The sequence below is a fragment of the Porites lutea genome, chromosome 7 (genome assembly GCF_958299795.1).
Source record: "Porites lutea chromosome 7, jaPorLute2.1, whole genome shotgun sequence".
Classification (NCBI taxonomy): Eukaryota; Metazoa; Cnidaria; class Anthozoa; order Scleractinia; family Poritidae; genus Porites; species Porites lutea.
The window spans coordinates 32,001,115-32,023,250 of record NC_133207.1 but is presented as its reverse complement, the minus strand read 5'-3'; the positions used below and the strand labels follow the sequence as shown (position 1 = coordinate 32,023,250).

Below are 22,136 nucleotides of genomic sequence, written 5' to 3'. Positions count from 1 at the left end.
AAAGGCTAGGTCTGAAAACGGGTGTGGAAAATGACATTTTTTGGTCGCGTCAGGATATGAGGAACCGGGCGGCACACCCCACCAAGAATTCACAGAAGTATCCCCCCCGGGGGGGACAGAACAAAAGGTTTTGTTTTGAGCAATGCGTTTATTCAATTTAATTTCCACAAATATTTGTTCACGCAAGAATTAACCTTCACTTAACCTACAATTTCTATTTAGCATTGTAAAGGACACTGATCATTGACTATGAAGTCGAACAATACTTTTAACGTTGCATTTGTGTACTCATTGCACCAGGATGTAGCACATCGCTTTAATGTTTTTGTCACCATTGTCTGTACCATGCAAGGCTATGTTTCCACAGGTGTTGGCATCAGCAGGATAACCACCAGTACCAAACCCAATTCTCGAGTCAGGGGAAACACAGTTGTATTCTTGGTTACTTATGATACCTATTCTTGCTCTGCTGCACCGCTTCCACGACCCACGAGAATTGAACCCTTCCTTGTTACAATATCTCTGCAGCGATGCCTGTTGGCCAATCAGCTTCTTCCAGGTGTCACGACCCAGTGACGTCAAACGGTATTTTCCGTCAGCGATCAGGGAGTGTAAGGAGTTGGCTGGTTTGTTGATGACGATCGAATTAACTTGATGGCCGATCTTCATAGCGAGGCAGATCTTAGTGAATGGTGTGCTCCAGTAGGTGGGTAATTTTGTTTCTTGATCATCGAGCAGGGTCTTTCCCGCAGAGGGATTATGGTCCGTCTTGTTGGTCCACAATTTTGAATCGTAATGAAAGGTATTCTAAACAGATAAAGAATGATATATCGTCAATTAACAAACCGTTTTCACCTGACATCACAGCAGTCACATTCTGCTCCAAAAGTTTGTAAGATTATCCAGTTTGGCCCTCTGGGCCCTGGGGGTCAACTCCTCCTCGTCCCCAAGTAGTTTTGAGAATATCTAGGCTAAGACAATCAAACGCCTGGTAAGAATTAAAATAATGTAATAAATACCCCAGCCAGGTAAATGACGTGACATGGCGAGATTCCTCTAAACATTTCGCTGTGATAATGGTCAATGGTCGCCATCTAGGTGTACTAGTGAGCCAGTGTGAAGAGGCTACGTTACTGATATGACTGGCCCTTTTACGACCCGTAAAGATGAAACGAATCCTGTGTTCTGTGCGAGAAACAATTTCCTTTTTGGCCATGAAAATCCTTGATTTACCAAATCTTCGGTCAAGAGGAATGGATACGGGGCTGGTTCTTTTTCGCGATTTCATGGACCTCAACTCGGTCTCGGTTCATAAAAACGCAAATAAAAAGGAACTCACCCAAAATCGAGACAAATTAGCCTCATAATTTGTCAGTAAAGCCCTATTCTTGTAAGAAACCTACACGGTAACATTTTTGCGAGCGGCACACAAGATTCTCCTCACGGGCTATCTTGGATCACCCACTTTTGCGCAACATTATTATGGTAGGAAATATGCCAAAAAGGGTAAAAATTAAATAAAATCAATATCTGTACAAAAATTCTGCTCCTTCATTGTAAAACTAACAATTCATCTGAAACTATCAACCTGTCAGAAAATAAACGTTTTGTTCGGGCGCTATTAAAAAAACTTGCCCCAAGGATTGCACTGGACTGAAATCACGTCCTTTGCCCCATTTATACCAAAGCTTAAAATTTACCTGACAGCTAATTTTCAACATAAGCCAGAATGGTTTACACAACAGACTCCCATACCGTGCGTTCCAGTATGGATTGGCAATTTCCAAATTTGATATTTCAATACCTGTACCCCCAGCCAAAAGCTGACGGTATGTTCGCTTCCTTTCAGCTAATTGTTTAAAAGCTGTTTAGTTACTTTCCTAAAACCAGCTCCGCTGTTCACTTATGTCCTGGATTGCAATCTGTCCCAAACCTGATTTGCTAGCAATTCTCGGTCGCAATTTTAGCAAAAAATAGTTTAAAGGAAACTGCTCGAGGTTGATCGATGGGTCATTTAGATTAGTCAACATTGCGCGTAGCGCCGAGATGGCTGTAATCATCTCATATCCAACAAGGGCGAGTAGAATCATTGTTTTATCAAAAACGCCCACAAAACAGTATCGAGAATTCTTCCCAACTTTATTTGTAAAAACAACCGATTTTCAGCTTGTTTTTAATTTTGAGCAGACGCTCATAAGCCAATCAGAACACTTGCATTATCCAATGAGTCAGTTTTTAATAATAGGCAATATACCATAGAATCGATCATGTATATTCAGTCCTACATCTTCCAAAAATGGTAAACGGCTGAAGGTTATGAAGAATTAGTCGAGGGATTTGGAGCCAATCATGAACGCGGGCAATATATTATCAATGAATACTACTGGTAATAGTTGACACTACAGCTACCCCCGTTCTGTATATTGTTGGTCAATAGTATTCTTGCTCGTTGTGTAGCTCTTTGAAATATACCGATTTTCACACATATTCAATACAATATGTGAGATAAATACAGGAAACGTAAGGTTCCATGCACGGTTTCACTGTTCGATGTACACAGCTTTGATCAATATAATATATACCGATTTTCACACATATTCAATACAATATGTGAGATAAATACAGGAAACGCAAGGTTCCATGCACGGTTTCACTGTTCGATGTACACAGCTTTGATCAAAACATTCTCAGTTTCGAGAATAGTTTATTCTAAACCATAAGAAAAAATTTAATTAGAAGTTGAATTTTTCGCTATTTCTCTTTCACTTTTTATCAGTTCATTTTATTTGCCGGAAAGTAAGCCTTAGAAATGAGAAGGACGTTTGATTAATTCACGCTCGCGCATTCTAGTCTTATTTTAAATTTTATAGCGGAAGGACATGATCTGTGAGTAGGGAATAAGTCAGCACAGAATTTGATTGTCGGCGAATTTCTGTAATCGTCCATAGTTCTGCTAGTGATAAGCTAGCCGTTGTTTACTCGTCTTGCTTGTTTGGGGCTGAGTCTTAACTTCGGTCAAAGAGAGAGAAAGAGTGTCTGGCAAGGTTTCCAATCAAAAAATTGTGAACTCGTGTCTGGCAAACTCTCCATATATATATACACAGTTATACGCACCTTAGAACTTCATCTGCGCCTAACGAGTGCCTTTTGGTCCATAACTTTCAAAACAACTGCTCCACAGAATGTCACTGATAACACGTAACGTAAAAGAGTATCGAAGTATGACTGCACGATAAATGTCACAAAATCTACCTAACCGGTCCCCTAGCGATTTTTTGTCTTTACGTCATCCTAACCATTTCGTACTTGCGGGCGCAAACAATAGAAACGTCATCATTACCTATCGATTCCTCGCGGCCCCTGTTCAGACAAGTCGAGATTTTTTTCTGGCATACTGACTGTATATTCCAGCTGTAAGTACTTTCCTTAATATACGCGCGAGTTACAAGAGTGCCTCCTCGGGATTTCGCCTTCTGGGCGAAATCCCTGCGGGGGCAAAAATTGTTGCATCGCTGCTGCTACCTTTTTGCCATCGGTCTTCATGACGAGCGTCCATCCACCTCCTCCGCATGCTCTAAGCTCAGCAGCTTCCATGTGACAGTACACAGGAATTGGTTTAGACTCCACTTGCAGGAAGTAGGCTTTGTTTTCACGTTTCCTAGTAAATAGATATTTATATAATGATATATTTTTGAGGCACTGCATGAAATCAAGCAAGATTTGTTTTCTCTGCATGTTTTAGTAAGTGACCACCGTCCTCATATTCAATCAGATGCAATAAACGATTGGATTTAGAGACATAAAGAGAATAAATATAAACAAGAATATGACAATCTTTCGCACGTCGCGGACAAAACTGACATTTGGTATGAAGCAATGTCGACCCTACAACAAAGAAAAACCAAATGAACAATAGTCCAGTTTCAAATTAAAAATTACCGCTGAATACAAACATTAACGGCACATTTATACAGGGTTACCCTCGACGTAAAGTAAAATATTCAGAAATTCCGGCAAGTAAGTGTTTAAAATTTGAATATGCACAATAGACATAGTAATAAATAGGTCTTTTTCTCGTTGGAATTTGTGAATATATTACCTCAGATGGAGGCTAAGCCTGTAAAAAATGCGTCTTCACTTCTTTAATTCAGCGGTCATAGCGAACTCGAAACTGGACTATTGATATACCTCGACAGACGCACGGTTACAAAATTAGCACCAGCCGAATGCAGCCAAGGTTATTTGAATCGGGTGGTGCGGCCTAAAAAAGAATTATATGTACCCGCTCCAAAAGCAGTAGAAAGGATAGTTAGGCCGTTGAAGCCAGAAATGTGATAACTAACAGCAAATGTAAAAGTTTTCAAATGTAGTGCAGATGAACCACAAGAGTAATAAGGTCCTCAAATGAAATGAAAACCGTAGTTGCTTGAAAGAGCGCCGCCCTCGAAAAAAAAAAGTAAAAAGCGCTCTCGCGAATAAATACAATTTAATCGGAAGAGCACCGCATTTCCTGGCTAGCAACTCTGCAGCCCTTATTGATTGTTTTAATAAAAAAAAGCGGAGTCACTTTATCCACTTTAACCCACATGGGCCCACAGTTATCCGCAGGAGGGTACTCCCTTATATAAGCCATATAGGTATGTGCCGCTCCAAAGACTATGGTTTTTGCGCCATTTTTGGTCTGAAAACGGGTATAGGGTATGCTTTTCGAGGGTACTACGGGAGTGTATGAACGTATTTAATAAAGTAAATCAAGCTTAGTTGCGTAGCGTCCTAAAACAAAACTAGCAGCCGCTAACCGGAACGTTGAAACTCGCTCGAGACCCTTTCCATTTGCGCAGAGATTGATGGAGTGTCCGTCTAGTCCATGAATTCGTGCCATCTGGGGAGTTGAAAGAAGCATCATACTTTAGTCCTTTTAGGGTTGAGCGTCAAGTTACATCTGGATGACCAGGTAGACAGCTTAGCAGCCGCTAACTGTACTCGCTGAAGTCTCTTAACAAGATAATCTGCTATAGTATCACTGACAATGTCATTATAATCGATCTTTGACAAAATAAGACACCCTGCCAAGTGTTTTCTGGAATTATACGGGGCACGGTATTTCAACTTCTTCAGTACAGACAAAGTTCCGTAACAGCTTGAGATCTTGGAGTTTCTCTCTCTTTTCCAGTTGACGTTTTCGTGCACTTCCGTACCAAGTAGGCGGAAAGTTGAAACTCGCTCGAGACCCTTTCCATTAGAGATGGATGGAGTGTCCGTCTAGCCCATGTGTTCTTGACATCTGGGGAGTTGAAAGAAGCATTACTTTAGTCTTTTTAGGATGGAGGGCCAAGTTACATCGGGATGACCAGGTAGAAAGCTTGTCCAGCGCAGCCTGCATCTCCACCTGACAACTCTGAAGCTCAGATGGTTTAGAGTGACTATAAATCGTTATATCGTTCGCATATTGATGGCAATTTACTTCAGTTGGGAGTACGTCTGTCAAGTCGTTGACATAAAGGTTGAATAAGAGGGGACGCAAAATGAACCCCTGAGGTACCCCAAAAGACACATTTATGCGCTCCGACCAGAGATCACCGATATGGACGTACTGCGTTCGATCAGTCAAATAACTCACAATCTAATGTAGAGAGGACTTGGAAAACCCTAGCTTACGCAATTTGCACAGAAATGTCTCATACACAACTGTATCAAAAGCTTTAGAAAAGTCTTCCATAATTGCAATGGTGACCTCACCTCTGTACATTGCCTTGGGGATATCATATCTTATTGCAAGCAAAGTAGTTGTAGTTGGGTGGCTTTTGCGATATGCACTTACGTTTGGCTGAAGCGCAGCAGTTTCCGTGAGAAAATCCACCATTTGACGTCAAGACAGTCTTTCATAAACATTTGATAACACAGGCAAAATGAAAACAAGGCGAAAATCGTCATTTGCCTGGGGTTCGCCCACATTTGGAATGGGACTAATGCGTGCAACCTTCCAAAGAGTTGGAAAGTCCAGTTTCGAAATGCACGTGTTTAAGATATGCGTTAAAGACGATGCTAAATGGTCTGAAAATAGCGTGATGAATTTGGTTGGAATGTTATCCGGACCAGTAGAGCAGTCGGATCACAGCGCTTTGCTCTCCCGAATAACTTCATGATAGGTAACACTCTTCAGACCAAAGGACGTATCAGGGTCATGCGCAAGCGCATTAATACGCGTGTGCAGCTCCTCCTTATCAACTACCACTGAGGCATCGACACGCTCAGCTGCAAAAGCAAAGTGCTCATTCAATTCATCGGAATAGACAGTTATTGATTGATGGCTAGGGTGAAGTATGCGATGGATCGTCTTCCATACTTCCTTGTGCCGCTTAGACGAGAGTGCATTGGTCACAAACCTTCTCTTTGCTTTCCCAATCAGTTTCTTAAGACTGTTACGGGACTCTTTGAAGATGTCCTACGCAGCTTCACTGTGAGGGGGTGTGTGTGCTTTCCTACGATAACGCTTGCGTGCCTCCTGCAGCGTTCGAATGTTCGGATCATTCAACCAGAGCACAGGTTGTCTGTCACCCTCACACGCTTTAAGGGTGTATGTCACTCTAAACAGTCCGAAATAAGAGTATTGAACGCGATTGCTTGTTCGTTAGGATCCTCTAATTAAAGCATAAACGACTTCAAAAGTAGTTGAGTGAAATCGTCCCTTAACTGTTTTTCGTACCTAATAACCTTGTATCTTGGAGTGAAAGGATGACAAGCGCATTGACTGTCCATCACACGTGACAAACACTTTGCTGGAAAACATTGACAAAGGACTATTAACTGGCCTTATATTTTTAGACCTAAGCAAGGCCTTTGACACCTTAGATCATAGCATCATGTTAGATAAGTTAATTTCACTAGGAATGAATCGCTCTGCTATCCAATGGTTTACTATGTCCTACTTAACCATGCGCACCCAAAATGTTTGCACTAATGGGGTCTTGTCAGAGCCCCAGCCTATATCTTTCGGGGTCCCCTAGGGTAGCGTACTTGGCCCTTTATTATTTATCGTCTACATAAATGACTTACCTCTGGTGGTTCAAGGTTGTAGCGTCGAGCTTTATGCTGACGATACACTTGTCTTTTTTGCAGGCAAGTCAGTCAGTGAAATTCAAGCTCAGTTAACTAGTGGCCTAACTTACGTCCTAAGCTGGCTTCAAGCTAATTTTCTAATACTTAATCTTGAAAAAATGAAGATTACGCTTGTTGGTACTCATCAGAGGACTACGGAGGCTGATGATCTAGTTATAGAAATCAGTAACACCCGTTAAGAAAGAGTTAACAAGTTTAAATATCTTGGAGTCCTATAAACAACACCTTATCTTGGAAGGACCACGTAGAATATATCAGTAATAAGATCTTGTCTAGATTAGGTATTCTGCGTCGAGCGCGTAAAGTTCTTTCCAAGCCAACTTGTCAAATGCTCTCCAAAACTATAGTCTTGCCATTGTTTGATTACTGTTCGCCTGTCTGGGACAGCTGTGGGGTTGGGAGCAAAGCTTATCTAGACAAGCTAAATAGACGCGCCGAATGTATTATTGAAGGTCGATCTATCGGGGCTGAGGAGTGAAAATCAACACTTGGCTGGCCCAGCCTACAAGCACGCAGAAATTATCTCAAATGCGTCTTAGTCCATAAGTGTCTTCACGGAATAGCGCCTTTGTACTTACTTGCAGAGTTTAGGCACGCGCACCTTTTCCAGGGTGATAACATCGAAAGCCGTTATTTGCTGCGCCCTCCCTTCGCAAAAACTAATAAAACCAAGGTAGCTTCAGAATAACCAGTGCTCGGACCTACAACACCCTACCAAGAATCATTAGACAAGTAGAGACCTTCAGCGAATTAAAATCAAGCTAAAGTGCCATGAGTAACGCCTACAGTACATGTTGACTTTGTAACTTAATTAATTGTCTAGTTTTAATGTCTTTGTTTTTGTGTTGTGACAGGGTTCCATTTCATTAGCTCTACTAAATTGGATGCCCCTGGATAAATATTGATTAAAAGAAAACAAAAACATATGACGCGTCGTGATCGCTAACGAGTGTACATGGGAGAACATCAGTATGTGTAACGCGTTTAGGAAGATTGGTAATAACGTGATCAACAAGCGTTTGACTCGACTTCGTAGTTCTTGTTGCTTTGGTGACGACTTGCGTCAGGTTCAGTGATTCGAGGGCATTTCAGTATACCGCTTGACATCAGATGTTTGTTGTTTGATCATATCGATGTTTACATCGCCTGCCAAAATCAGCATCCCATCCCTTGAAGCAACAAGTTCACTGAGAAGATCGACAAGTTTCTGTAACCTGTCGGAGATATGCATTTGACTTCCAGCCAGATATTAAATACTGCCAAACATAATTTTGCTGTTCTTATTTTGGCCGGGAAAGGCTCAATCCACCAGTATTCCAGTTCCACATACCAACGCCTCTCAATAGTGAGCAAACCTGGACTGCGACCAAGAGGAAGGCGTGCCAGGCCGAGGAGAAATGGAAATGGAGTCAACCCTTTCCCACGAAAATTTATTTATAGAAAGAGCTTTCGCGGAATATTTTTCACGCCTTCTTAGTAATATCCAATCAGAACAGAGCAAAGTTCCCGGCTCTGGACAACCGGCAAGTAAATATTGAAAATCAAGCTCTTTAGTTTACCCTATTTTAGTGGCTAACTCGCTTCTACAATGCTTTGGAGTTTTTTACTACGTCCACAAAGGAGCACACTGCATTGACCCACCGTTATTTTTGTAGTCAAAACTATGCTATGCTCTACATGGACTACATCTTTCGCTTGCGGCTGCCGTAATTGTGCGCGATCTGGGATCGCGAATTATGTACAGAGTTTATAAGCCAAATTACTGTGGCAGTGAATAAAAAGAGCTCTGAGAGCTTTTGATACCATAATTCTAACGGCAAATATTTCAAGAAGACATATCAAACAATAAGGAAACTTCTAAAGAATGATAACTTTTTCAAAATTTACAGATCATACAAGTCCAGTCTTTAAAGAGTTATCAACTCTACCTTTAGATGACATTAACAATGAAGCCATTGCTTTGTTTATGTACTGTTACTATCATAATATTTTACCTTCATCTTTTAACAATTTCTTTACTCTGAACAAAGATATTCACAAATATAATACAAGATCATCCTCAAACGTTCATACAATACAGACACGCACTAACTACCAAATACACTCAGTAAAGTATAAGGGAATATTAGTATGGAACAACAAAATCCATCACAGGCATAAAATCATTCTCTTTATTTAGGAAAAAAATCAAAACTCATTTTCTCCTCAAATAGGAAAAATCTACTGAGCCTGGTACTTTTTCGCTCGCTACTAAGAAACTATGTTACACGTAAACAAGGCAAACAGTCCAAACATTAGATTAAAGAGCTAAATCCAGCTGGAACAAGAGAGAGAAGTCTGACACAGAAGGTTGGCAAGGTGGAGATATACCAGTTACGGTCCCAATTTCTGCTGGCATGTTGATGGTATCAGGGGCGTAGCCAGGATTTTTTCAGGGGTACGCACAATTCTCCAAATCGCTTTGCACCCCCTCCCCCCTCCCTCAACCCCGCAAAAACAAAAAAACTTCCTTGGCTATAGATTTGGTAACGTTGTAAGCCTAAGAGTTTTTTCTGCATATGAAATAACATTTTAGCAACTTATGAAATACTTTGTCGGGTGTTAGGGTGAATTGACTGATGCACGTCAATCATCTATCATACAATGAGGCTACATACTTTTCCGGATTCGTTACTTTATTTTGTTACAGGGTTCGTTTCGTCGTTTTTAAGCAGATGCAGCGCGTGAATCCGAATTGAAACTGGTGCCGATTTGGTCAAGTCTCTATAGATTTTGAATCCGATGCCTTGTAGATTCGCAATGTTTTGTAGTATAAAGAATTTGTCCAACTTATCCGGATACTTTGCCGCTAACCAAAATGTAACTGTGTCTTTCGTGAATATAGGGTGCCTTAGCAACGACGACCGCGAGGGCAACGAAAACGTCCCTAGCTATCATAATGAATGCGCGTTATTTTTTTTTTTTTTAACTTTCCGCGTTTATTCCTGTCAACTCTCTTAAAATGGCAAATATAGGTGAACTTCCCTACGGAGTCCTGTGGACCGCACCCAAGTTCAGACTAAGAAAATAAATTGAATTTTCCCTCGTGTTTACGTCCTCCAAACAACGGCAAAAAGGAAATTTACGGTCTTGTTCGTACAGGCTGTAAAGAAAAGCGCACTGGACGTGCAAAATTTGTTGTTTTTCATTCACTTATTGGGCTCATTGCCGTCGCCGTCACCGTCGCCTTCGTCGTTGCTCCCAGAATTTATCGATGTGCGTAAACGGTTAGGAATCCGAAAACGTTTTTAGTAAAAACGCCTGTCATCTTTTCACTAGATATTTATGTTATTCAAGATTCGGTCCATTAATGAATTACTTTGTTTCTCTGGAAACCGACATTTGGCTGGAGAGCGAAAAAAAGTCCGTTGTTTTAGAAAAATATATATATTTCAAAGAAACAACCAGAGTTGAATGAATTGAGGCAAACTGTGCTCTTAAAATAATTATCTTTAGATATTTTCCTTTCTTTTTAGAATTAACTTTTCATTTTTCATTATCTATTCATTTTATATCTTTTTTGTGCACGGCTTGTTTTAGGTACGCACGCGTGTACCGTGCGTACAGGTAGGTATCTACGTCCCTGGGTATGGTTAATTTAGTCGTATCAGTAGTAGTAGTAGTATTAGTTAAACCTTTTTTTAAGTGGTGTCAAACGTTCTAGCGCCAAAAACACACTAATTGGTCGCACCGTGCTTATAATAAAATAAGTTTGTACAATAAGATGTAAAGGTGATAGAAAGGTACTTACAAAGAAACAAGAACGAGAAATCCGAAGACTACAGCAAAGCTGATTTAAAACAACGTGTATTGTTTTTTATAACAATTTTTCGGCTGGCCATACCAGCCTTCTTCAGGTTTGCAGATGTTACTGAACTTATGTAGCAATCACCTAGTTCAGTAACATCTGCAAACCTGAAGAAGGCTGGTATGGCCAGCCGAAATATTGTTATAAAAAACAATACACGTTGTTTTAAATCAGCTTTGCTGTAGTCTTCGGATTTCTCGTTCTTGTTTCTTTATATTTTGGCTGATTTGATCTCTTTTCTAGAGATCCAACGTTTACAACTAGCAGGATCTTCGTCCACGGTTTTTGCAGTAAATTTAATCCACTTACAAAGATACTGGTTGCCTAGTATTATATAACAATTAATATTAATTAACAATTAATGAATGAGGCTGAGTATCTTATTAAAGTTTATTATGGAGATTGAGGAGGGTGTTACGGCCTCGACGGATAACACCCTCCGATATCTCCATAATTCTTCATATGATACGAAAGCCGAATTCAATAATTGTTTTATTATTCATTCAAAATAATTCCTGGTTTAAAAACATGGCTAAAACATGCTTACCTCCATCGATCCATCGATGTTAAGTTCATCTTCGATAGTGCACGTTTAGGTTTGCCCAGCTCCGCAAATATTCTCCAAATAGCAGATGTCGCCCTTCAAGCTGTCTTCTTGCTGTCCTTGCCATGTTTTTAGCTATTTTTTCGCCTAGCTCTTACTCTTGAAACGAGTGAAACGACCGCCGTTTTTGTTTCCACAACCAAAACAACTCAACGTCGTCCCCAGGTCTTCTCGGTTAGCGGTGCCTTAACCTGCACGAACGCTGCATTATTTACGTCATTTCCTCATTAAACACAAAATTCTTCCAAATTTGGTCATCAGTAACTGGCTATGGTGAATTAAACGTGTGCTTTTAGCCAATCAGAATCGGGGAAATATTTTGAATGAATAATAATAATAATTAAACTAAAGCAGCACAAGTGATTAATTCAACTATTGCAAAAAAGACAGTTGTTACATCCGCAAGGTGGCCCTCAAATTTAAACAGCCTAGAATAATACTGATTAACATATAATAATTTATATGATTAAGAAATATGCACGGTAAAAATGAATTATACAAAACATATTTCATCACTCTATTGCCTTAATTGCTCACAAGTTCAAAGTCTATCAGTTTAATTAGAATTATAAAATTCTTTTAATTAGCAAATTAACGCTCTTCGTATTCCTTTTTAACAATTCTGACACTTGGACCTTTCTCAGATTTATCAGTAATTTATTCCAATCTTTAATTTTTCGTAAAAGTGGTGTCATACTTCTATAAACGCGATAACAACTGCGAAACTGTTCGATAAAGCAAGATTTCCTCTATGTCTATTAAAGCCATGATTTCATTTTACCGAGGTCCTTGTCCGCAATATGAAATTAAAGCTCAAATTTGGGACGTTTTGCTGCTAGTAAAAACCATTGGAGTCACCTTTTTCAGATAACACTAACACATGACGAAGCTTAAACAGTTTATTTGGGGGGGATGTGGTTACATTGTCTTACTATTATATGAGAAAAGTTGTGTTATATCTAGACGAAAAAAAGTAGTAAAAAATGTTGCTAACACCATAGTAATCACGTATGCTGTACTCACAAAGTCGTATTATAAATGTCCTTGCAAGTTGACAACACTGTAAAAAAAAAACATCGACAATGCGTCATTCTGTCGTTCATTCCAGTTCATGGAGGACAGTGCGCATGGCCCTCGAGCGAGTGCGTCAAGTAGTTAGTTCCGATCTCTTTAATTCAATCTCTATTTTCAAAGCAAAGCAAAAGAAAAAAAAATGAACAAACTAAGAAAAGAAAACGAGAGTTTTTGATGAATTACACAATTTCTGGTAAACCTGCTTCACGTAAACCCGTGCCTGAAAAGCAGAAGATTTATTTATAATAAGTACCATTCACAATTAAGATATCTTGAAGTGCTCGATGGTATATTTACCTGTACAATTATGTTCAGGTACACTTTCGTTATACCCTTCCCTGCAAACACACCTAAAGGATCCTTTAGTGTTATGGCACAATGAACTGGTGGCGTTACAGTTGTGTTTTCCTGTCTCACACTCGTTTATGTCTGCAAATTAAGAGTTAATGTTGAATTATTAAACTGTAGATCTGTTAACCATCATAATATGCCGAATACGTTCCTATTTTGACGATGCTTTTATCATTTCAACCTGATTTACCCCACTTAAATTCGACAAAAGAAGAAGACATTTTTAAAGTATCCATTTCAATTGATATCTTGAATTAAGTGCTCGGTGGTATATTTACCTGCACATTTATGTTCATGTCCACTTTTGGAAAAACCCGACATGCAGACACACTTGTAAGATCCTTTAGTGTTAACGCACAGTGAAGTATCGGGGTCACATTGGTTGTTTCCAGATTCACACTCGTTTCTGTCTGCAAATCGAGAGTTAATGCTGAATTATCAATCGGGTTCGATTTCTGTGTCGATTCTATCCAATGAGGATAGATATATATCATATTTTTATAGAATGATATATTTTTGTAGTGGACAAAACAAGAAAGGAAGTTAGATTGAATGCTGAGTAACTAAAAAATACAAATGATAAACCAATTTACATGTTGCACACTTGGAAAGCTTTCGCTGGGGGAATTTAGCCCGCGAAAAGAAAAATTGAAAAGAAGAAGATATATTTAAGTACCCATTTCAATTAACATATCTTGAAGTGCTCGGCAGTATATTTACCTGTACAATTATGTTCAGTTTCACTTGCGATATACCCTTCCCTGCAAACACACCTAAATGATCCTTTAGTGTTTTGGCACAATGAACTGGTGTTGTCACAGCTGTGTTTTCCTGTCTCACACTCGTTTATGTCTGAAAATTAAGAATTAATGCTGAATTAACTGTAGATCTGTTAAGCATCATAATGTGCCTGATTCACCCCACTTAAATTCGCAAAAGAAGAAGACATTTTTAAAGTATCCATTTCAATTGATATCTTGAAGTGCTCGGTGGCATATTTACCTGTACATTTATGTTCATGTCCACTTTTGGAAAAACCCCACATGCAGACACACTTGTAAGATCCTTTCGTGTTATAGCACGCTGAAATATCGGCGTCACATTGGTTGTTTCTGGTCTCACACTCGTTTATGTCTGCAAATCAAGAGTTAATGCTGAATTATCAACGGGCTTTGTTCGACTTTTGTGTCGATTCTATCCAATGATGATAGATATATATCATATATTTATAGAATGATAATTTTTATAGTGGACAAAACAAAAAAGGAGGTTAGATTGAATGCCAAAAAACTAAAAAATACAAATGATAAACCAAAGTTTTACATGTTACACACTTGGAAAGCTAATTCGCTGGGGGAATTTAGCCTGCGAAAAGGAAATTAATTTTGGCTGCTCGAGCAGACAAAGCCGGCGAGAATAATAGGGCTAGGAAATGTGCACGCCCAAATTTCTCTCGAAATCGCACATGTGAGCCTGTTCGCAGGCTACGGGGAATTTAGAGGCTGCAACTAACACCAGACATTTTTCGTGGATACGACGTGTGGGGTGTTTCTTGGTGATGGGGAAACTATTGTTGGTTAGCTATTGTTATGTGATGTGGATATTGTTCAGTGTCTTTTTAATTTTTTGTATTACGTCATTTTGTGATTGCACCCGTCCACAACACAAAGAAACTACAGATCTGACACATACCACTGACTAAATATGAAACCGGTTTCCAGCTTTCTGATTGGCTCTAATCTTTATGGTAAGGAATAGCATAAAACTAAAGATTAAACTCCTGTTAGTTTAAGCTCAGTACGGTTTGCTACCTTCACAGTTAACACCATCCCCAGTATATCCAGGCTTACAAGTACAAGTGAAGGAACGCTTGGTGTTGGTGCAGTATGGATCATCGTGGCAGTTATGTAGTCCTGTTTTACACTCATCTACAAATCGATCAGCCAGTGGAAGTTAGGTATAAGAGTTTATTTAACGTAAAGTAATCCACCTGCAAAGTCCGTTTTCACTTTCAGCCTATCAAGAGTTGTTTAAACTATTTATTTGCAACAGTTCAATTGAGTTCAAACTATCATAATTTATGAATACTCTTCGTTCAATGCCACCAACCAGGGCGTAAAGTAATCCACCTGCAAAGTCCGTTTTCACTTTCAGCCTATCAAGAGTTGTTTAAACTATTTATTTGCAACAGTTCAATTAAGTTCAAACTATCATAATTTATGAATACTCTTCGTTCAATGTCACCAACCAGGGCGTGATTTACTAAACATGTTTGTTAAAGAACTTGGAACGTTAGTCTCAAAACTTTAATCAAGAAACTTTGCACCCCTAAGGACGCATCGTATAGTGCTGCTAAGCTAAACTCAGGGGCACCTAATAGATCTGATCCTCAAAATATCTGTTCTTCAGGCCAATTTTTGCTGGCTGGGAGATGTGGAAGAAATAATATGTCCTGTCCGAGGGGATTTGATGTTTAGAATAGTTACTATGTGTTATGGATCAGAAACCCCTTCCCCACCCCCACTGCTGAGGGGTGAATTTCGCCCTATGACCACACCAAAACTGGCCAGTAATGCCTGGACATACGTCTGCTGGAAAACTTCCAGTAAGTCAGGTTGTAGGTTGTAGGTGGACCTTGCTGGCTGCGAACTCTTCCATCAGTCTTCCTGGGAGTGAGGAACAGATAAATTTTTCCTAGCAATCTCTCAAAATGCTTAAAATGGCTTCAGAAAGCTTTATTCACGCTTTGTTGTTGTTTAAAATTTCCCGTTGGGTGCCCCTGTACACTGTCCAGTGACTTCCGGTTTTGCATCCTCGCCAGGAGGGTGGGGGTGGGGGGGTACTCCGGATTTCAGCTGATAGGAATAGAAAAGAATAATTCTTAATGTAAACACGGTAAAATTCATCAGGAGTATAACAAATCTTAAATAAACCTAACTACCCTAAACAATATGCAAAACTTTATATAACTAACCTGACTAAGACCTGTTTTCCATGAATGCCGTGTACACAGTACTTAAAAAATCAGAAATACAGACGAGCCAATCGTTTAAATTGACTTAAAGATTTAGAAACAATACCAATTAACTGCACCGAAGCACACGTACCAACTCCGCAGTATGGCCAGTACCTTGCGCGTGCGCACAACCATATCAGCCCGGCAGTGGCAGCCATGGACAGCTGTTTCGCCCGTATTGGGGCTCATGGTTGTGCACATGCGTAAGGTACTGGCCATATCGGCCGCGGAGTTGATACGTGTGCTTCAATGCAGTTAATCGGTATTGTTTCAAATTTATTTGGGCACACAGGTCAATTTTTCTGATACCATCTCCATACTAGCCTGTGTACAGACGTCCCCCCTCCCTCACGAAAAAAATTGGGAGAGGAGACGTCTGTGAATCGCCGTCGTTAATCGTGTTCCGGTATACATTTGCATAAAGTATTTTTTTGTTCTTTCGCTGACAGTTGAAAAGGCACATGTAGGTCGAAAAATAGCTCTGCATGGCGTCTGTGCACAGGCTAGCCGAACATCTTCACGCAATGTCCACCCAAAAATCCAGATATAAGATCTCTGATTACAGTGAAGCCAGGTCAAGCGTACCTCCTAAGATCCTATTTATTATTCGAAAGTTCAACCGTTGGTAGTAGTAGATTTCAGATTCATCTCTGTGGGCATTCTTGCATGCGTAATGAGCCGTGAATTCACACGCGATTCAGTTACGAAATTTCTACCAGCTCAGTTTCCCTGAATTTGATGTAAATGTCTTCTAAGACATTTAATCCATTCAAAGATTTTCAATCTGACCAAATGCAGAGAAGTTCTCTCAAAATATTCACTGCTCATTCGGCATAGCCTGAAATTCATCCGATTGCTTCGAGTCGTTTTCTCCTCTCAACAACTGAGGGAGTAATAACGACTCGAAGTAATCGGATGAAATTCAGGCTACATTCAGCATAGAGGAATGCCGATTTAAATTTGACACTAGTTACGGGGACGACTAACGGATTCATTTTTTCAAATAATCAATTCAGTAATAGAATCTTTTTGGGGTAAGCTTGACCTGCCTTGGCTGTTAACGTTGGATTTTGTATGCCTTCTATTTTATTTACAATACCGACCAGTACAGACAGAAGCATCCGCAACCGGTGCAGCAAACATCGGTGGTCTTAACTTCTCATGCCTTTACGAGAAAGCCGAAATACAAATACCGGTAAACAAATATCCACAAAGGCTGAGCTTGTCCTCGGGGAATCTATTCTGAGGTTCATTCACCAATCACAACACCGGAAACTATTTGCGTCATGGCATTAACATTACAACCAATCAGAGGCTGTCCCCAACATTCCGGGGAAACGGGAACACGATTATCGTCGGCGATTCACAGACGTCTCCTCCCCCGATTTTTGCTGAGGGAGGGGGGACGTCTGTACACAGGCTATCTCCATACGCATGCCGTGAGAGAACTGTTTTGTAGTTCCCAACCAACAGCTACCACTTGTTTACGGTGGAGCTGGCGCTTAAAGCAGTGCTTGCACTCGACTCGGCACTGAAATGGTCTTTGATACGCCAGCTATCTCCTGCTAGTTGATCCAACGGCTCTGCCAAGCTGGTAAGCCCCAATAAGGGCAAACCATCGGTCCATAGCTACCACTGCTCGGGTGATATGGTTGTGCGCATGCACAAAGTACTGGCCATAACGCAGTGATGGTACGTGTGCTTCAGTGCAGTTACTTGGTATAAAAGTTAGCCCTCTCATATCACTTCTTCCCTATAACTGAAGCTGTTCGTCATGAAGTTAGTTCCCACTCAGTTTGTTAACAGAGTCCCTCAGGGAGTAAGCCCGTTTCACATCGTTTAACAATTTAGAGGATAAATATCCTGGAACAAGATCGTTTTAAGACTTGTGAACCATTAGGGCTTTTTGTATTTGAACCTGAGTGCTCAAGTGTTTCCAATTAAGTTGTTTAAATAAGCGGTTGGCATAACCATCATATCTAAAAAAGGTTAGAACACGAGCAGCACGGTTCTGAAGCTTCTGTAGCCTGTCAAACAAAGTTTTTCCACAATTACCCCCACACAATATCACTATAGTCGAATTGAGATTGAATGAGGAGCGTTGTATATACAATAGAGAGTAGGCGTTGGAACAAAACCTCTGAGGATCTGTCCCTTGAAATCCGGAGTACACCGGCCCCCCACTCCCCCCGGGTATCCACGCGGGATTTTTTCGTCCCACGAGCGACAACGCTTCCAATGAAGAGAACGGGTTCAGAAATGCATAATTTACATTGTTCTTTGTATAACAAAAACGACTCCAACCCTCCTTAAGTTATTTTTACTTGTACTTAATTATTCATCCAATGCTTTTTTGTCACTCACCTGAACAACTGATTTCAATCTCTCTCATGATCTCTTCCATTTCTTCTCGGTTTCTTTCCTGCTCTTTAATTATCTCCTCTTCTTCTTTATTCATCGGAACGGGACAAACTGCGAAACAGCAAACAATAAATGAACAGTAATTATAAATCCATAAGTAGGTGGAGTATGATCGTCAGGGTGTAGTCCTGAATGGGACTGTGTCGGGTAGTCAAAGTCGTTTGTTGTTACAGTCGTTTATTGTTAGTCAAATTGTCTCTTGCCTATAAAGTCACTTCTGTTTTTGTCAGTTTTGCTTGAGTCTGCCATAAGTCGTTTGTGCTGGGCCCGTTGACTGCCATTCCAGTGGCTTTTGGTCTAATTTAGTAAGCCAGCTTTCTAAGATGAGTTCTAGTTATGGTAGTCTGTAGAATGCGTAATACGTGTCGCAAAGTCCTGGTCGATTTAATGTTTCGTCTGGAAATGGTGTATGTTCATCAATAAGAAGTGTGATTGTTGACATCACCATTTCTCGTCGCTGGATCGTCGCAGTTAAACTGTGACAAAAGACCGATCGAAACGACCCGAGTCTTCATAACCAATAACATTACGGCTTAACTGACACAGGACCAATCACATCGAGACTTAATTAACCAATCAGGTCAATAACCAGAGTACAATACAGATATCAATATTGACGTTTTCGTAACCGTCGCCGTCGTTGTTGCTTTATAAGCTCCCTTTTATAAACCTTCGCCACGGTAGTATTGGAACAGGAATAATTATAATTTTATAACAATAGAAAAATGAAGATGATAATAATTATCATAATAATAACAATAATAATAGCACGATTTTCTAAGAGACAAATTCATTTAAAATCTATTAAGAAAGTAAAACAGAGGATCAGTCTTGAACGAAGGCGTTTGGCTCATTTTGAAGTCTTGATCGCACATTTTTTATGTGTAAAAATCATTATTTCATTTGTTTTTGTTACTTCAGAATGATTTTTTTAAAGGTTTCTGTATATGAAACAACAAAAGGGTGCTTAAACATAATGCCTACAAACAGGTGCGCAATAAAATTTTGGTCCTGATGTCATTAGTCATTACCTCCATGGTTTACAACTTCCTGTGCCATCATCACAGCTGGGAACATGATAAAGGAACTGATAACTATCAATGTTGTCATGTCAGCCATCGTCCAAGCTTGTAAAAATAAAATAATATTGAATAATATTCATTGACATATAAAAATATTAAATAATATTCATGGACATTTAAAAATGTCAATGAATTTCGTTGGTGAAGGAGAACCGATGCATAACCACGAGTCGGGGTGGGATGAGGAGGCCCTGGAAATTGCGGTGGGGCTGTGCGCCGTAACATAATTCCTAAATCCCTTACCCTATTTCACACTAAAAAATGTGACTTTCCTTACTCTGTTCTATTTCAGGTTAAACTGGGGATAAATTCTCTCCACCATTTTCGGACCAATAGGGGTATAGCCATACAGCTTATATACATACCCAACGGGCATAGCTATAATATAATAGGAATAACTATATTATTCTATCAGTAAGTTATATAGCCGGAATAATACCCCGGGGACAACTTAGGTAAAGAAGTACCCCCAGGAAATTTATCCGATTGCAGACCATTCTTGAGTTTATTGGATCGCACCAAAGTCAGTGTCAAAAGCCCGCATTCAAGCTTACTAAGAAGAAACCGCGATTCAAGAACATCTAAAAAACGAAATATAAGACAGTTTTTTTTATCTCCCCGATATTGGTGTATTTTTAGAGAAAGATCCAAGCAGCTGCAGGCTCAAATACGTTTGATGTTACTACAATTTTCAGAGCTATTTCCAGTCAATAACTCCCTTAATTCACTTTTTACATAAAATGTATCGTCCCATAGATGCGGAAACCGTGAAACAGAGAAATCAAAATTGGTCATCTAGGCTAACTATAAGTACTAACCCTACTGATCCACCAGACGTGCAGTGTAGCTGAGTGTATGAGGTCAGACTGAGCCCCAGTCTGTCGTTATGCAGATTAATTGATACATCAGTAGAGTCTGCTAACACGCATGTTGCTGTTGCCATAAGCTTTCAATGATTTTTGTTCTGTATTCAAAACAAAAATTCCGTGCAATACCCGGTGGTTTTCGTTTATTTTATAGAGGGAGCGCAAAATTAATGTCGGTGATGGAAACACAAGTGGTTTTTCTCTGTCAAAAATGGCTAAAATCAGCACTTTCCGAACGCAATCCAATAACGAACTGCACAGTCTCTGAGAACCGAGAAAAATGCGATAAAATAGTAATAATATTACACAAACATTTTAAGTGAAATTCTGAATGGACAAAGTCATAAATAAGAGTGCTTTTATGTACCAACTCTTGAGCAATGAAGCGGCCAAATAAAAGAAATAAACTGGTCTACAAGGGATAACTTAACCTTGCAGTCGTATTTAAAAACCAACAAAGGTAAAGTTTATTTGCTGGCTCTCCTCAGTCGTATACATGCATGCTACATGAAATAAACAAAAACTAGACAACTGATGCGCTTGAAACATTGTGTAATATAACAGACAGTTACTGGATCGAATTAGAAGAAAACAAAATTTCTGAGGACATAGTCGTAAATAGATAAGTGCTTCTATATATGAACCAACTCTTGAAAGCGATGAATCGGCCATATGAAGGTGCTCTATATATACTGGGATAACCTTGCAGTCTAGATAGCAACAAAGAAAATATATTTACCGACTCGTATATGCGACGGTCAAAAAAGAAAGAAAAAGAAAAAGAACTTAAAAAAATATATGCCAACTGATGCGTAATTTGAAACACAGTCCCGACTTTTTGAAGAAAAAGAAAAAGAAAAGAAAAGAAATACACATTTTCAAATAAAAGGAATCTTTGATGGAATAAGAATATTCGACTTGCAGACCTCGCCGAAGCATCCAAATTGATGATTGGTCCGTTTCGATCCTATATCATATGGTGATCCTCGCTGAAAACGTATTAAATCTTTTAATACAAAACTCAGGGGCACCCAGCGACTATATTCTGTAAAATAACTGTTCGAAGGAGCAAATATTGCCTAGAAATTTCTAAAGCTTGAGAAAAGCTAAAAATTTCTGGATAACCGTTCCATGTTTTCACACTTTATTATCAAGATATTGCAGAGCATGATAAATGAAATTGTCCCGATCTGCAAGCTTCTGCTGGTAAATCCGCAACCATCGCAACAGGAGAAGGTCAATTTCGGTAGCTCGAAGGTTAAAACCGTCTGAAACATGGCTCCGTTCCGTGACAATGAATAAAGAAAGGTTCTAAACAGCCGCAAGGAGAAAACAGACAAGCTTTTAAAGTAAATGCAACACGCGAAAGTTATGATGCTGCTGTGCACGGTTACACCGTTTTGTTACTAACTCCTTTCTCGTTTGTTAAACTATTGAAAAAAATGATTGATGAGTTGCAACTGTATTAAAAAATATTGAGTCGGCACCAGGTAGACCATTTTTAGAGTCCACAACCCCACAACCTCCCCCCTCCCCCAACTTCACTTCAGAAGAGGTGGATCGGCCCCCGCACTTTGAAAACTGCTCCGCGGGCCCTGGATATATCAGGCAATTATTGAATTAAAAGGAAACAAAATTTAATAACAAAAAAAAATACCGAGATGAAAAGAATTAGAAGATACAATTTGAATTTATCGTATTCGAAAAACACTATTTAAAAAGACTGTTTCATCACTCTTTCCGTCAAGGATATACA

The 22,136-nt window shown here is 39.6% G+C and overlaps 1 protein-coding gene across 1 annotated transcript; it reads right to left on the bottom strand.

Moving 5' to 3' along the window:
• Positions 1-288: 288 nt before the first annotated feature.
• Positions 289-18,415, bottom strand: LOC140944795 (uncharacterized). Its single transcript, XM_073393899.1, has 9 exons — positions 18,376-18,415; positions 14,807-14,923; positions 13,998-14,129; positions 13,716-13,847; positions 13,274-13,405; positions 12,942-13,073; positions 6,117-6,255; positions 3,523-3,658; positions 289-807 (listed from the first exon to the last, which is right to left on the bottom strand). The coding sequence occupies exons 1-9, from the start codon at positions 18,413-18,415 to the stop codon at positions 289-291; spliced, it is 1,479 nt and encodes a 492-aa protein (XP_073250000.1).
• Between the last annotated feature and the right edge of the window lie 3,721 nt (positions 18,416-22,136).

Coding starts and splice junctions, on each gene's coding strand:
- LOC140944795 (XM_073393899.1), bottom strand. CDS start 18,415: ATGGAAGAGATCATGAGAGAGATTGAAATCAGTTGTTCAG. Junction 13,848..13,997: donor ACATGAACATAAATGTACAG/GTAAATATGCCA, acceptor CTTAATTTTCAG/ACATAAACGAGTGTGAGACA. Junction 13,074..13,273: donor ACATGAACATAAATGTGCAG/GTAAATATACCA, acceptor CTTAATTTGCAG/ACATAAACGAGTGTGAGACA.